General features: G+C 51.2%; 1 protein-coding gene across 1 annotated transcript in view; it reads right to left on the reverse strand.

Moving 5' to 3' along the window:
• The window catches only part of ACER3 (alkaline ceramidase 3), an 83169-nt gene that overhangs the window by 12983 nt on the left and 56641 nt on the right, over positions 1-13545 (reverse strand). Inside the window, exons 4-6 of the mRNA XM_060235209.1 lie at positions 4211-4263; positions 3425-3506; positions 2180-2215 (exon numbers count right to left, since the gene is read on the reverse strand). Of these exons, the coding sequence (XP_060091192.1) occupies positions 2180-2215; positions 3425-3506; positions 4211-4263 (171 nt within the window). The remainder of the gene's footprint in view (positions 1-2179; positions 2216-3424; positions 3507-4210; positions 4264-13545) is intronic.

A 13545-nucleotide genomic window follows, 5' to 3' on the forward strand; every position in this document is an offset into this window, starting at 1 on the left:
ACCTGATTCCTCATCGATGTCTTCTGAGGCTTGGCTGAAGCTAGAGAAGGGCGAGAGCGCCCTTGGGTAAGAGCCCCATCTGACTCTGCCCACTTTCTAAAAACAGAAGATGCCAAGGTGCCCACATACCATCAAACGTCTTGGTACCAGAGGATGCCAAGGTGCCCACATACCATCAAACATCTTGGTTGATTCCAGCCAAACGCATCTGTCCTTTACAATGGGCTGGAAAACTAGCCAGGTCCTTTAAAGGAGGTGGAGGGGCGGGTAGAGAATAAATATGATTCTGTACCTCTGAAATTTCGGGCAGTCCAATAGACCAGGGGTGGCCAACGGTGGCTCTCCAGATGTTTTTTGCCTACAACTCCCATCAGCCTCAGCCAGCATGGCCAATGGCTGGGGCTGATGGGAGCTGTAGGCAAAAAAAAAACATTTGGAGAGCTACCGTTGGTCACCCCTGTGGTAGAGGATCGCTCCAGGAATGGCCGAAGCTCTACGGCAGGGAAGGCCAATGGTAGTTCTCTAGATGTTTTTTGCCTACAACTCCCATCAGCCCCAGCCACTGGCCACGCTGGCTGGGGCTGATGGGAGTTGTAGGCAAAAAAAAAACATCTGGAGAGCTACTGTTGGCCACCCCTGCAATAGACAATGCCCTAAGGTAACAAGACTCCCCGCATGACAACTGTTTTTTATTTCTTTCTTTATGTTATTATTATTTATATCCCGCCCTCCCCTATCGGGCTCAGGGCACAGCTAACGACAGCCAACGATCCGATAGCAGATTTAAATTATTACAATAAGACATTATTAAAATATGAAAACAATTTTAAACGCGATTTCAGATGGCGTTGGGTCTGGTTTGAAATCATCCGTGTTGATGCTGCGGGACGACGGACGCTGCGCACCCCACAGATGTTAAGAGCACCTCCATTTGGTTCTTAAAAGCCTGCCTGAACAGATTCGTCTTTACAGGGCCCTGCGGAAATGCGGCAAACCCCGCGGGGCCCTGGTCTTTTCAGGGAGGGCGTTCCAGAGGGCAGGCACAGCCACGGAGAAGGCTCTTGCCCTCGTAGTGGTCAGATGGGCCTCCTTTAGCCTGGGGATCTTTAACAGATTTAACACGCTTGATCGTAGCGCTCTCTGGGGCTCGTGTGGGGAAAGGCGGTCCCAGAGGGAGACAGGTCCCGAGCCATATAAGGCTTTAAAAGTCATGACCGGCACTTTGAACTGGGCTTGGAACACTGCAGGCAACCAGTACAGCGTCTCCAGCGCAGGTGGAGTGTGCACCTGCCGTAAAGGCAGCTCCAATACCAATCTGACTGCAGCATTCTGCACCAGTCGCAGCTTCCGGGTCCGAGTCAAGGGCAGCCCCACGTAGAGGGCGTTACAGTAGTCTATTCTCGAGGTGACCGTTGCGTGGATTACTGTGGCCAAGTCCCCGCGCTCCAGGTAGGGAGCCAACTGCTTTATCTGCCTACGATGATAAAATGCAGATCCGGCAGCGGCTGTCACCTGGGCCTCCACAGATAATGAAAGCTCCAGGAGTACCCCACAACTCTTGACCCTTGAAGCTGGTGCTAAAGGCGCCCCATTGAAGGTCAGTAAGGGGATCTCTCTTCCCAGGCCGCCCTGGCTTAGGCACAGAACCTCCGTCTTTGCTGGATTCAATTTCAGTTGACTCCGTCTGAGCCGTTTCACAAGAATCTATCAGCTAATGCAGGGGTGGTCGAACTCATTTGTTATGAGGGCCACATCTGACAGAAATGAGACCTTGGTGGGCCGGGCCATGTGTGTACCTATTTAAGTAGCAGAGATACAAATTTTTATAAAGAACACAGACAAACTCCAATTAAAAGATTTTTTTTTTAAAAAAAACAAAACCTGAAACATTAGTACTTGTTGGTCTTAAAGGTGCTTTCTTTGTATTTCTCCCATGGTATTCAGTGAACTGGGCAAAGGAAGCTCTGGCCCTTTCCTTCCTTCCCCAGGGGATCAGGAGGGGGAGGAGCCTCAGCCAATAGAAGGAAGAGAGGCTTGACTCATGGGGTGTGGCCTAATATGCAAAGGAGTTCCTGCTACAAAAAAAGTTGTCCCAAGGCACTAATTCCTCTCAGAAATGCCCTCCAAGTACAACTGAATGGCAAACGACAATTGAAACTTTGAAAGAAGTTATGGTTACCTGATGAAACACTGGCTGTTTCCAATTTAGGTAAACCTGTAAAAAAAAAAAGCAAAAATGTTAAGCATAAAATAGCTCTGATTGGTTGTAATCTGGAAGGGCTGAAATGAAGAAAGAGTGCTGTCCCATGGCCTTGTGGGTACTGTGGGGCTGTGGCACCCCAGAAAAGGGGCTATAAGAGGACATAAGAGAAACCATGTTGGATCAGGCCAATGACCCATCCAGTCCAACACTGTGTGTCACATAAGAACATAAGAGAAGCCATGCTGGATCAGGCCAATGACCCATCCAGTCCAACACTCTGTGTCACACAGTGGCCAAAAAACTCAGGTGACACCAGGAGGTCCACCAATGGGGCCAGGCCACTAGAAGCCCTCCCACTGTGCCCCCCCTCAAGCACCAAGAATACAGACCATCGCTGCCCCAGGCATAAGAACAGAAGAGAAGCTACGTTGGATCAGGCCAGTGGCCCATCCAGGCCAGCACTCTGTGTCACATAAGAACATCAAAGAAGTCATGTTGGATCAGGCCAATGGCCCATTCAGTCCAACACTCTGTGTCACATAAGAACATAAGAGAAGCCATGTTTGATCAGGCCAGTGGCCCATCCAGTCCAACTCTCTGTGTCACATAAGAACATAAGAGAAGCCATGTTGGATCAGGCCAATGGCCCCTCCAGTCCAACACTCTGTGTCACGTAAGAACATCAGAGAAGCCCTGTTGGATCAGGCCAGTGGCCCATCCAGGCCAGCACTCTGTGTCACATAAGAACATCAGAGAAGCCCTGTTGGATCAGGCCAATGGCCCCTCCAGTCCAACACTCTGTGTCACGTAAGAACATCAGAGAAGCCCTGTTGGATCAGGCCAGTGGCCCATCCAGGCCAGCACTCTGTGTCACATAAGAACATCAGAGAAGCCATGTTGGATCAGGCCAGTGGCCCATCCAGTCCAACACTCTGTGCCACACAGTGGCTAAAAAACCCAGGTGCCATCAGGAGGTCCACCAGTGGGGCCAGGTCACTAGAAGCCCTCCCTATGTGCCCCCCCAAGCACCAAGAATACAGAGCATCACTGCCCCAGAGAGTTCCAACAAGCTCTCGGAGGATTGGCTACATCAGGGGGGCGTGGCCTAATATGCAAATGAGCTCCTGCTACAAAAAAAAGCCCTGGCAAATACAGTGGGGTAACAAGGGCGGACAAGCGAATCCTTGCGGAACTTCACTTCTGCCAAACAGAACTGCTTACTATGGTGACGATGATGCTGTAAGCTCCTAGTAGAAATAGGAGTGGATAATTGACGGTGTTCTTGTACTTGAAACACTCGTACCTGAAAGAAAGACAAGATGGAAGGCAGTGAGATCCAAGAGGAACAAATTGCACATGCCCAGTCAGCTCTCTGAGGCGGGAAGGGAAGGCAAGGAAGGAAGGAAGGAAGGAAGGAAGGAAGGAAGGAAGGAAGGAAGGAAGGAAGGAAGGAAGGAAGGAAGGAAGGAAGGGAGGGAGGGAGGGAGGGAGGGAGGTAAGAACATCAGGGAGGGAGGAAGGAAAGGAGAAAGGGAGGAAGGAAGGGAAGGGAGGGATGAAGGAAAGAAGGAAGGGAGGGAGGGAGAAAGGGAGGAACGAAGGAAGAGGAGGAAGGAAGGAAGGAAGGAAGGAAGGAAGGAAGGAAGGAAGGAAGGAAGGAAGGAAGGAAGGAAGGAAGGAAGGAAGGAAGGAAGGAAGGAAGGAAGGAAGGAAGGAAGGAAGGAAGGAAGGAAAATAGATGGGGAGGGAGGGAGGAGGGACAGAGAGGTGAAAAGAAAGCAACTTTAACTTTAAATGCATCCTCAAGCTTGGCTTTGAGAAGTGATTTAAAGAGACAAATGCCTTCTCCAAGCCGGCCAATGGGGGCTTCAAGAGCCACACAATATGTGTGAAAGAGCCACATGTGGCTGCTGAGCCACAGTTTGGCCACCCCTGCCTTATGCCATGGTGACTGAGCAGAACCTCCACATTCAGAACGAAGTTCATAAAGGACTGGCGTATACTTACAGGCAGTAGACAAACATGCAGCAACTGTATATCATGGGCAGCTCATCCAACAACTGCAAAAGAAACAAATGACACAGGAGATATCAATGCTCACAATCCCATCAATGGAGGATTACATCAATCAGGAATGCAAAAACATAAGAAGAGCCCTGCTGGGTCAGACCGATAAGTCCATCTAGTCTAGCATCCTGTCTTACACAGCGGCCAACCAGTTCTTCTGGAGGGCCAACAACAAAGCAGAGACGCCAAGACCTTCATAAGAACAACAGAAGAGCCCTGCTGGATTAGACCAGTGGTACATCTAGTCCAGCCTCCTGTCTCACACAGTGGCAGTTGCTCTGGACAGCCAATGACAGGGCAGAGAGGCTGAGGACTTCATAAGAACATCAGAAGAGCCCTGCTGGATCAGACCAGAGGTCCATGTAGTCCAGGCTCCTGTCTCACGCAGTGGCCAACCAGTTCCTCTGGAAGGCCAACAACAGGGCAGAGGCTGAGGCCTTCCCCTGAGAAGAACATCAGAAGAGCCCTGCTGGGTTAGACCAGAGGTCCATCTAGTCCAGCCTCCTGTCTCACACAGTGGCCAGCCAGTTGCTCTGGACAGCCAACAACAAGGCACAGAGGCCGAGGCCTTCCCCTGAGGTTGCCTCCTGGTTCCAGCATTCGTAGAGTTGGTGCCTCTGAATGTGGTGGCTCCCTTTTAGTCACCGTGGCGAGCAGCCACTGACAGACCTCTCCTCTGCAAATTGGTCTAATCCCCTTTTAAAGATGTCTGTCTGTGGCCACCACTACATCCTCCGGCAGAGAGTTCGACATTTTAATCACTGGGATAAAGTAGAGGAAGAAGCACTTTTCTCCCTTTCTCACAATACGAGAACTTGTGGGCACTCCACAAAATTGCTGAGCAGTCAGGTTAGAATGGATAAAAGGGAAGTCCTTCTTCACTCAAAGGGTGATTCACACGTGGAATTCACTGCCACAGGAGGTGGTGGCGGCTACAAGCATAGCCAGCTTTAAGAGGGGATTGGATAAACATGGAGCAAAGGTCCATCAGTGGCTATTAGCCACAGCGTACTGTTGGCACTCTCTGTCTGGGGCAGTGATGCTCTGTATTCTTGGTGCTTTGGGGGGGGGGGAATGGGAGGGCTTCTAGTGTCCTGGCCCTGCTGGTGGACCTCCTGATGGCACCTGGGGTTTTCTGGCCACTGTGGGACACAGAGTGTTGGAATAGATGGGCCACTGGCCTGATCCAACATGGCTTCTCTGACGTTCTGATGTTCTTAGTTGTATACAGAAGTATTTCCTTGCGCCCGTCTTGAAGCTACTGCCCGTAAGCTTCACTGGACGCTCTCAACTCTTAGCGTTTGGGTTCGGCTCTCTTCAGCCCACTCAGCCTGGAGGAAGTCGACAGAGCTTCTCTCTACTGTACGCCCAACCGCTTGCGATCTGGACCTGTGCCCATGTCTGGCAATGGAGGCCCAGGTAGCAGCTGCTGCCAAATCGGCCTTTTTATCATCTTTAGCAGGTAAGGAAGCTGGATCCGTTTCTCGAACGTGGCGACCAGGCGGCTGTGATCCTTGCTTCGGGCACCTTGAGGCTAGATTACTGTGACGCCCTCGACATGGGGCTACCCTCGTCTCAAATCTGGAGAGCGGAATATCAATCCGCGAAATAACGAAATCAATAAAACTTGTGGTGCCAACGAAAATTTGCCTAGTTACCCTAATATGCTAATCACATGATATAGTTGCTACATAGCACCCACTATGTCTTAAAGGGAAAGGGAAAGGAGATTGTGAGCCGCTCTGAGACTCTTCGGAGTGGAGGGCGGGATATAAATCCAATATCTTCATCTACATCACAGGGTGTCTGTTGTGGGGGGGAGGAAGGGAAAGGAGATTGTGAGCCTCTCTGAGACTCTTCAGAGTGGAGGGCGGGATATAAATCCAATATCTTCATCTACCTCACAGGGTGTCTGTTGTGGGGGGGAGGAAGGGAAAGGAGATTGTGAGCCTCTCTGAGACTCTTCAGAGTGGAGGGCGGGATATAAATCCAATATCTTCATCTACCTCACAGGGTGTCTGTTGTGGGGGGGAGGAAGGGAAAGGAGATTGTGAGCCTCTCTGAGACTCTTCAGAGTGGAGGGCGGGATATAAATCCAATATCTTCATCTACCTCACAGGGTGTCTGTTGTGGGGGAGGAAGGGAAAGGAGATTGTGAGCCGCTCTGAGACTCTTCGGAGTGGAGGGCGGGATATAAATCCAATATCTTCATCTACCTCACAGGGTGTCTGTTGTGGGGGGGAGGAAGGGAAAGGAGATTGTGAGCCGCTCGAGACTCTTTGGAGTGGAGGGCGGGATATAAATCCAATATCTTCATCTACCTCACAGGGTGTCTGTTGTGGGGGAGGAAGGGAAAGGAGATTGTGAGCCGCTCTGAGACTCTTCGGAGTGGAGGGCGGGATATAAATCCAATATCTTCATCTACCTCACAGGGTGTCTGTTGTGGGGGAGGAAGGTAAAGAAGATTGTGAGCCGCTCTGAGACTCTTTGGAGTGGAGGGCGGGATATAAATCCAATATCTTCATCTACCTCACAGGGTGTCTGTTGTGGGGGAGGAGGGTAAAGGAGATTGTGAGCCGCTCGAGACTCTTCAGAGTGGAGGGCGGGATATAAATCCAATATCTTCATCTACCTCACAGGGTGTCTGTTGTGGGGGAGGAAGGGAAAGGAGATTGTGAGCCGCTCTGAGACTCTTCAGAGTGGAGGGCGGGATATAAATCCAATATCTTCATCTACCTCACAGGGTGTCTGTTGTGGGGGAGGAAGGTAAAGAAGATTGTGAGCCGCTCTGAGACTCTTCGGAGTGGAGGGCGGGATATAAATCCAATATCTTCATCTACCTCACAGGGTGTCTGTTGTGGGGGAGGAGGGTAAAGGAGATTGTGAGCCGCTCAAGACTCTTCAGAGTGGAGGGCGGGATATAAATCCAATATCATCATCATCATCATCATCATCTTCTTCTTCTTCTTCTTCTTTTAACGTTCTTATTTTTAAAAACTGCCGCTGTGCCCGCTTCAGTGGGGAGGGCAGGATATTGTTTATTCATTTTTATTTTATTTATTTATATCCCGCCCTCCCCTCAAATGTAAATTTGAGTCAATGAATTAATCATAGAATCTTAAGAGTTGGAAGGGACCTCTAGGGTCATCGAGTCCAACCCCCTGCACAAGGCAGGAAACTCACAAACACCTCCCTCTAAATTTACAGGATCTTCATCGCTGTCAGAGGGCCATCCAGCCTCTGTTGAAACACCTCCAAGGAAGGAGAGCCCACCAGCTCCCGAGGAAGCCCGTTCCGCTGAGGAAGCACTCTAACGGTCAGGAAGTTCTTCCTAATGTTGAGCCGGAAACTCTTTTGATTTAATTTCAACCCACTGGTTCTGGTTCTACCTTCTGGGGCCACAGAAAACAATTCCACACCATCCTCTATAGGACAGCCCTTCAAGTACTTGAAGATGGTGATCCTATCACCTCTCAGCTGCCTCCACTCCAAGCTAAACATCCCCAGTTCCTTCAACATTTCCTCACAGGACTTGGTCTCCAGACCCCTCACCATCTTCGTCACCCTCTTCCGGACCTCTTCCAGCTTGTCTATATCCTTTTTAAAATGTGATGCCCAAAACTGAACACAATACTCCAGGTGAGGTCTTACCAGAGCAGAGTAAAGCGATACCATCACTTCACGTGATCTGGACACGATACTTCCGAAATTGCATTTGACTTTTGAGCCACCTCATCACACTGTTGACTCATTCAGCATAAGATCCACTAAGACCTCTAGATCCTTTTCACACATACTACTGCTAAGACAAGTCTCCCGCATTCTGTAACCACGCATTGGATTTTTCTTACCTAAATGCAGAACTTTACATTTATCCCTGTTAAAATTCATTTTATTGGTTTTAGCCCAGTTTTCCAGCCTGCCGAGGTCATCCTTTATCCTGTTTCTGTCTTCTATGTTTTCAACGCCTCCCAATTTAGTATCATCTGCAAATTTAATAAGCATTCCCTCTATTCCCTCTAATTAATTAATATCCTGCCCTTTCCTGCGAACGGGCTCAGGGCGGAGTACAACATTTAAAACCATTAAAACAATTCAACAATTTAACATTTAAAAAAACCATTAGGACCGCAGATTAGTCAATGGAAAGGAAAGGTCCCCTGTGCAAGCACCAGTTGTTTCCGACTCTGGGGTGACGTTGTTTTCACAACGTTTTCACAGACTTTTTACAGGGTGGTTTTCCATTGCCTTCCCCAGTCTACACTTTGCCCCCAGCAAGCTGGGGACTCATTTGACCGACCTCGGAAGGATGGGAGGCTGAGTCAACCTCGAGCTGGCTACCTGAAAATCCAGCTTCCGCTGGGGATCGAACTCAGGTCGTGAGCAGAGCTTTGGACTTCATACTGTAGCTTTAACACTCTGCGTAGAAGCACTTAAATTCCAGTGGGAGGTGACCCAGTAATAGGCCAGAAAGATGTTATAACAGCTCTATGAGAGTCAGTTTGGTGTAGTGGTTAAGTGTGCGGACTCTTATCTGGTAGAACCAGGTTTGATCCCCCACTCCTCCACTGGCACCTGCTGGAATGGCCTTGGGTCAGCCATAGCTCTGGCAGAGCTGTCCTTGAAATGGCAGCTGCTGTGAGAGTCCTCTCAGCCCCACGCACCCCACAGGGTGTCTGTTGTGGGGGGGGGAGGTAAAGGAGATTGTAAGCCGCTCTGAGTCTCTGATTCAGAGAGAAAGGCGGGGTATAAATCTGCAATTCTTCTTCTTCTACTGTGGCACAACAGTATAAATCTAATAAACAGACAGACAGACATCCAAGGACTACCAGGGCCAGAATGCAGAGGCAGGCAATTAAAAAAAACCCCTCCTCTCTGAGCGTTCAAGGTCCAGTAGAAGAAGTCAGCCATGACTTCCAGGTACAAGTTTTATATTTAACACCCGTCCTGAACCCAGAATGCATTTCCTATTAAATACATCTTCGTTTTAAACAATTTTATTGATAAAATATGGTAATAATTTCCATTAATAACTTCTTTTCATCTATCCTATATGCTTCTTTCTAATCACCCCTCCCCCCGTTACTTGACCCCCGCCAGTGTTATTTACTCAAAATACTAACATTAAAAGGTACCCTTCATTCCTAAGAACTAAAATTAATATTCTTCTTTTTTCTAAAGTTTAATCATTATCAAAAACTGTCCAGTATCCTTTTACTTTCCACTCGCCTTCTACATAACTTCTAAATTTTTTCCACTCCTTTTTAAAATCTTCTAAATCATAGTCTTTTAAAGTTCTTGTTAATTTGTCCATCCCACTCCATGTCATAACTTTTACAATCCAATCCCATTTTTCTGGTATTTTTTCTTGCTTCCATAACTGCGCATATAGTGTCCTAGCAGCTGAAAGCAAGTACCAAATTATAGTTCTATCTTCTTTTGGAAATTTTTCCATTTGTAATCCCAACAGAAAAGTCTCTGCAGCTTTCTTGAATTCATATCCCAAGATCCTAGAAATTTCTTGTTAAATACATCTTGAACATTTGCCAGTGTATTAATTTTATTGTTGTATTTTAACTGCTTAACTGTTAACCAGTTTGGTGTAGTGGTTAAGTGTGCGGACTCTTATTTGAGAGAAGTGGGTTTGATTCCCCACTCCTCCACTGGCACCTGCTGGAATGGCCTTGGGTCAACCATTGCTCTCTTATCTGGGAGAACCAGGTTTGATTCCCCACTCCTCCACTGGCACCTGCTGGAATGGCCTTGGGTCAGCCATTGCTCTCTTATCTGGGAGAACCAGGTTTGATTCCACACTCCTCCACTTGCAGCTGCTGGAATGGCCTAGGGTCAGCCATAGCTCTCTTCTCTGGGAGAACCGGGTTGGATTCCCCACTCCTCCACTTGCAGCTGCTGGAATGGCCTTGGGTCACCCAGAGCTCTCTTATCTGGGAGAACCGGGTTTGATTCCCCACTCCTCCACTGGCACCTGCTGGAATGGCCTTGGGTCAGCCATTGCTCTCTTATCTGGGAGAACCAGGTTTGATTCCACACTCCTCCACTTGCAGCTGCTGGAATGGCCTAGGGTCAGCCATAGCTCTCTTATCTGGCAGAAAAACAGGTTTCCTACCTGTAACTGATGATCTTCGAGTGGTCATCTGTGCAGTCACACTGATGGGAGTAGGCGCCAGCGCCGATCTCGATCGGTAAACTTCAAAAGCTGCGGATTTCCGCGCCGACGTCCCAGTGCGCATGCCCGCCCCCCCCGCGCATGCTCACTGGGACAGGAGCGAACATCCCGCCAGTTCCTTCTGACCGCCACGTCAGCCCCTCAGGAGGGACCGTCAGCAGCGGGGAAGGTCGGGCGGGTAGTGTGACTGCACAGATGACCACTCGAAGATCATCAGTTACAGGTAGGAAACCTGTTTATCTTCTTCGTGGTCTCTGCACATCACACTGATGGGAGACTAGCAAGCTCAAGCCTACCTGGAGGCGGGTGCGACGGTCCATCATGAGGAAACGGACTGCAAAACAGCATGGCCCACGGAGGAAGCTCGTCTCCGCCCCAGGTCCAACGCGTAGTGGGACACGAAGGTGTGAGCTGATGCCCAAGTGGCAGCCTTACAGATGTCCTGCAGTGGCACTCCCTTCATGAAGGCAGCCGAGGTTGCCATCGCTCGCGTGGAATGAGCCCGCAGAGGGCCGGGCAGTGGCCTCTTGTGGATCAGGTAGCACAAGCGGATTGTTCCCGTGATCCATTTGGACAAACGTTGCGAGGAGATCCGCAGACCCGTGGAGGGTCCAGCGTACGACACGAACAGTCTAGGGTCTTTCCGCGACTGACTTGTGCGGTGGAGATAGAAAGACAGCGCCCGCTTAACATCCAGGGTGTGAAGGCGCCGTTCTGTGTCGTTAGTCGGCGACGGGAAATACACCGGCAGAAAAATCTCTGAATTCAGGTGGAACGACGATACCACCTTTGGTAGAAACTTAATATCGGGGCGGAGCATCACCCCATCCGCTGAGAAGTTCAGGTAAGGGGCGTCACAGTGCAGCGCCGCCAGCTCCCCCACCCTTCTCGCCGAAGTGACGGCCACCAAGAAAGCCGTTTTCCAGGCCAACAAGTGAGGAGAGCAGGAGGCCATAGGCTCAAAGGGTTTCCCCGTTAGGGCCCTCAGGACCATGGGCAAGTCCCAGGCTGGGGCAGGGCTCCTGATTGCCGGGTACAGTCTCGCCACGCCCTTGAGGAACCGCTTTGCGTCCGGGTGCGTGAAGACCGACCTGCCCTCTATACGCTCATGTTGTGCCGAAATAGCCGCCAGGTAGACCCGCACGGACGATTGGGCGAGGCCCTTGTCCAGCAGTGCAATCAGGAAGTCAAGAATCACGGGCAGCCCCGCGCTAGCGGGGGATACAGAGCGACTGGCCGCGAACTCCGCGAACTTTGCCCACTTAGTAGCATATGACTTCCTCGTGGACGACTTCCTCGAGTTCAGCATGATGAACTGTGCCCTGTCGGAGATCAAAGGCGCCATGCCGTCAGCCTGAGATGCGGCACATCGTGATGGAGGATCCTGCCCTGATAGGAGAGGAGAAGGTCCGGGGCCTGGGGGAAGCGGTGATACCTCCCCTTGGCCAGTCGCAGGACCAGGGGGAACCAGTGCTGCCGCGGCCACCATGGCGTCACCAGAATCCCCCGCGGGCGCTCCCGCAGGAGCTTCTGCACGACCTTGGTCAGCAGCGGGATGGGTGGAAACAGGTACACCGTATGATGAGTCCAGGGGATCAGGAGACCGTCCCCAAGAGCCAGGGGGTCCACTCCCCCCCTGCAACAGAACAGGGTGCACTTCGCATTGTACCTTGTAGCAAACACATCCAGCTCCGGTGTTCCCCAGCCGAGGAAGACCGGATCCAGAAACTCTGAGTTCAGTTCCCACTCGTGAGACAGGGCTCCTCCGCGACTGAGGAAATCTGCCTGCACATTCTTCACCCCTGGCAGGTGGGCTGCTTGCAGGGAAACCCCCAACGATCTGCACAGCTCCCACAGTGAGACGGCCAGGTGGCAGAGGTTTCGGGATACTGTCCCCCCCTGCCTGTTGACGTACGCCACCGCCGTGGTGTTGTCGGTCATCACCGCTACTGCTTTTCCCTTCAGAAGGTTCTGGAAGGAGAAGACGGCATTGAAGATGGCTAGGAGCTCCAGCAGGTTGATGTGCTGCTGACTGTAGCGACTCGGCCACCTGTCCCCCACGCATATTCCCCCCATGTGGGCACCCCAGCCCCACAGGGAGGCGTCCGTCGTGATTGTCAACACTGGTACTGGCTTGTGGAAGGGGGCCCCCTCCACCAAGCACTGTTTCTGACCCCACCACTGCAGGGACTCCAGAATGTCCGGCGGCACCGTCAGGAGGCGGGAGTACGGTTCCAGGTTGCATTTGAAACTCCGCAAGAACCAGAGCTGCAGAGTCCGCATCCTCAGCCTCGCAAAAGGAAGCACCGCCGTGGTGGCTGCCATAAGCCCTAAAAGTCTCTGGACTTTCTGTGCTGAGACTACCGGATTCCGCCGGAACGCCTCTACCTCCCGTACAATGGCGTCCGCGCGGTCTGAAGGCAGAAATGCCTTGCACTCCCGCGTATCCAGTATCGCCCCTATGAACTGTACGCGCTGTGCAGGCTGGAGATGAGACTTCTTCAGATTTATCTGAAGTCCCAGCTCCTCCACCAAGGCAAGGGTGAGTTCTATGTGTCGCAACAACGACTCCCTGGACTCCGCCACCAGGAGCCAGTCGTCGATGTACGGGAAGAGTGTTATCCCCTGCTGTCTCAGGTGGGCGGCAATCACCACCATAGCCTTGGTGAACACTCGCGGGGCCGTGCATAGTCCAAAGGGAAGAGCCCTGTATTGGAAGTGCTCTTCTCCCACCGTGAAGCGGAGAAACTGTCTGTGGAAGGGATGAATTGATATGTGGAAATATGCATCCTTTAGGTCGAGCGTGGCCATCCAGTCCCCTTGTCCCAGCAACGGGAGGATATACTGGAGGGTCGTCATCCTGAACTTGTCGTATCTCACGAACACGTTCAAGGCTCGTAGGTCCATAATTGGCCGAAGACCCCCATCCCGCTTCGGGACTGCAAAGTATCGGGAGTAGAAGCCACGCCGGAGCTGGTGCGTGGGGACCCTTTCGATCGCGGCCTTGTCGAGGAGGGAGGATACCTCTTCCCGGAGGGTCTGCGAAGGAGGGGTGTAAACGAAGGTCGGGGTGGGTGGGGGGCCGGAA

Source organism: Heteronotia binoei, chromosome 3 (genome assembly GCF_032191835.1).
Source record: "Heteronotia binoei isolate CCM8104 ecotype False Entrance Well chromosome 3, APGP_CSIRO_Hbin_v1, whole genome shotgun sequence".
NCBI classification, from domain to species: domain Eukaryota; kingdom Metazoa; phylum Chordata; class Lepidosauria; order Squamata; family Gekkonidae; genus Heteronotia; species Heteronotia binoei.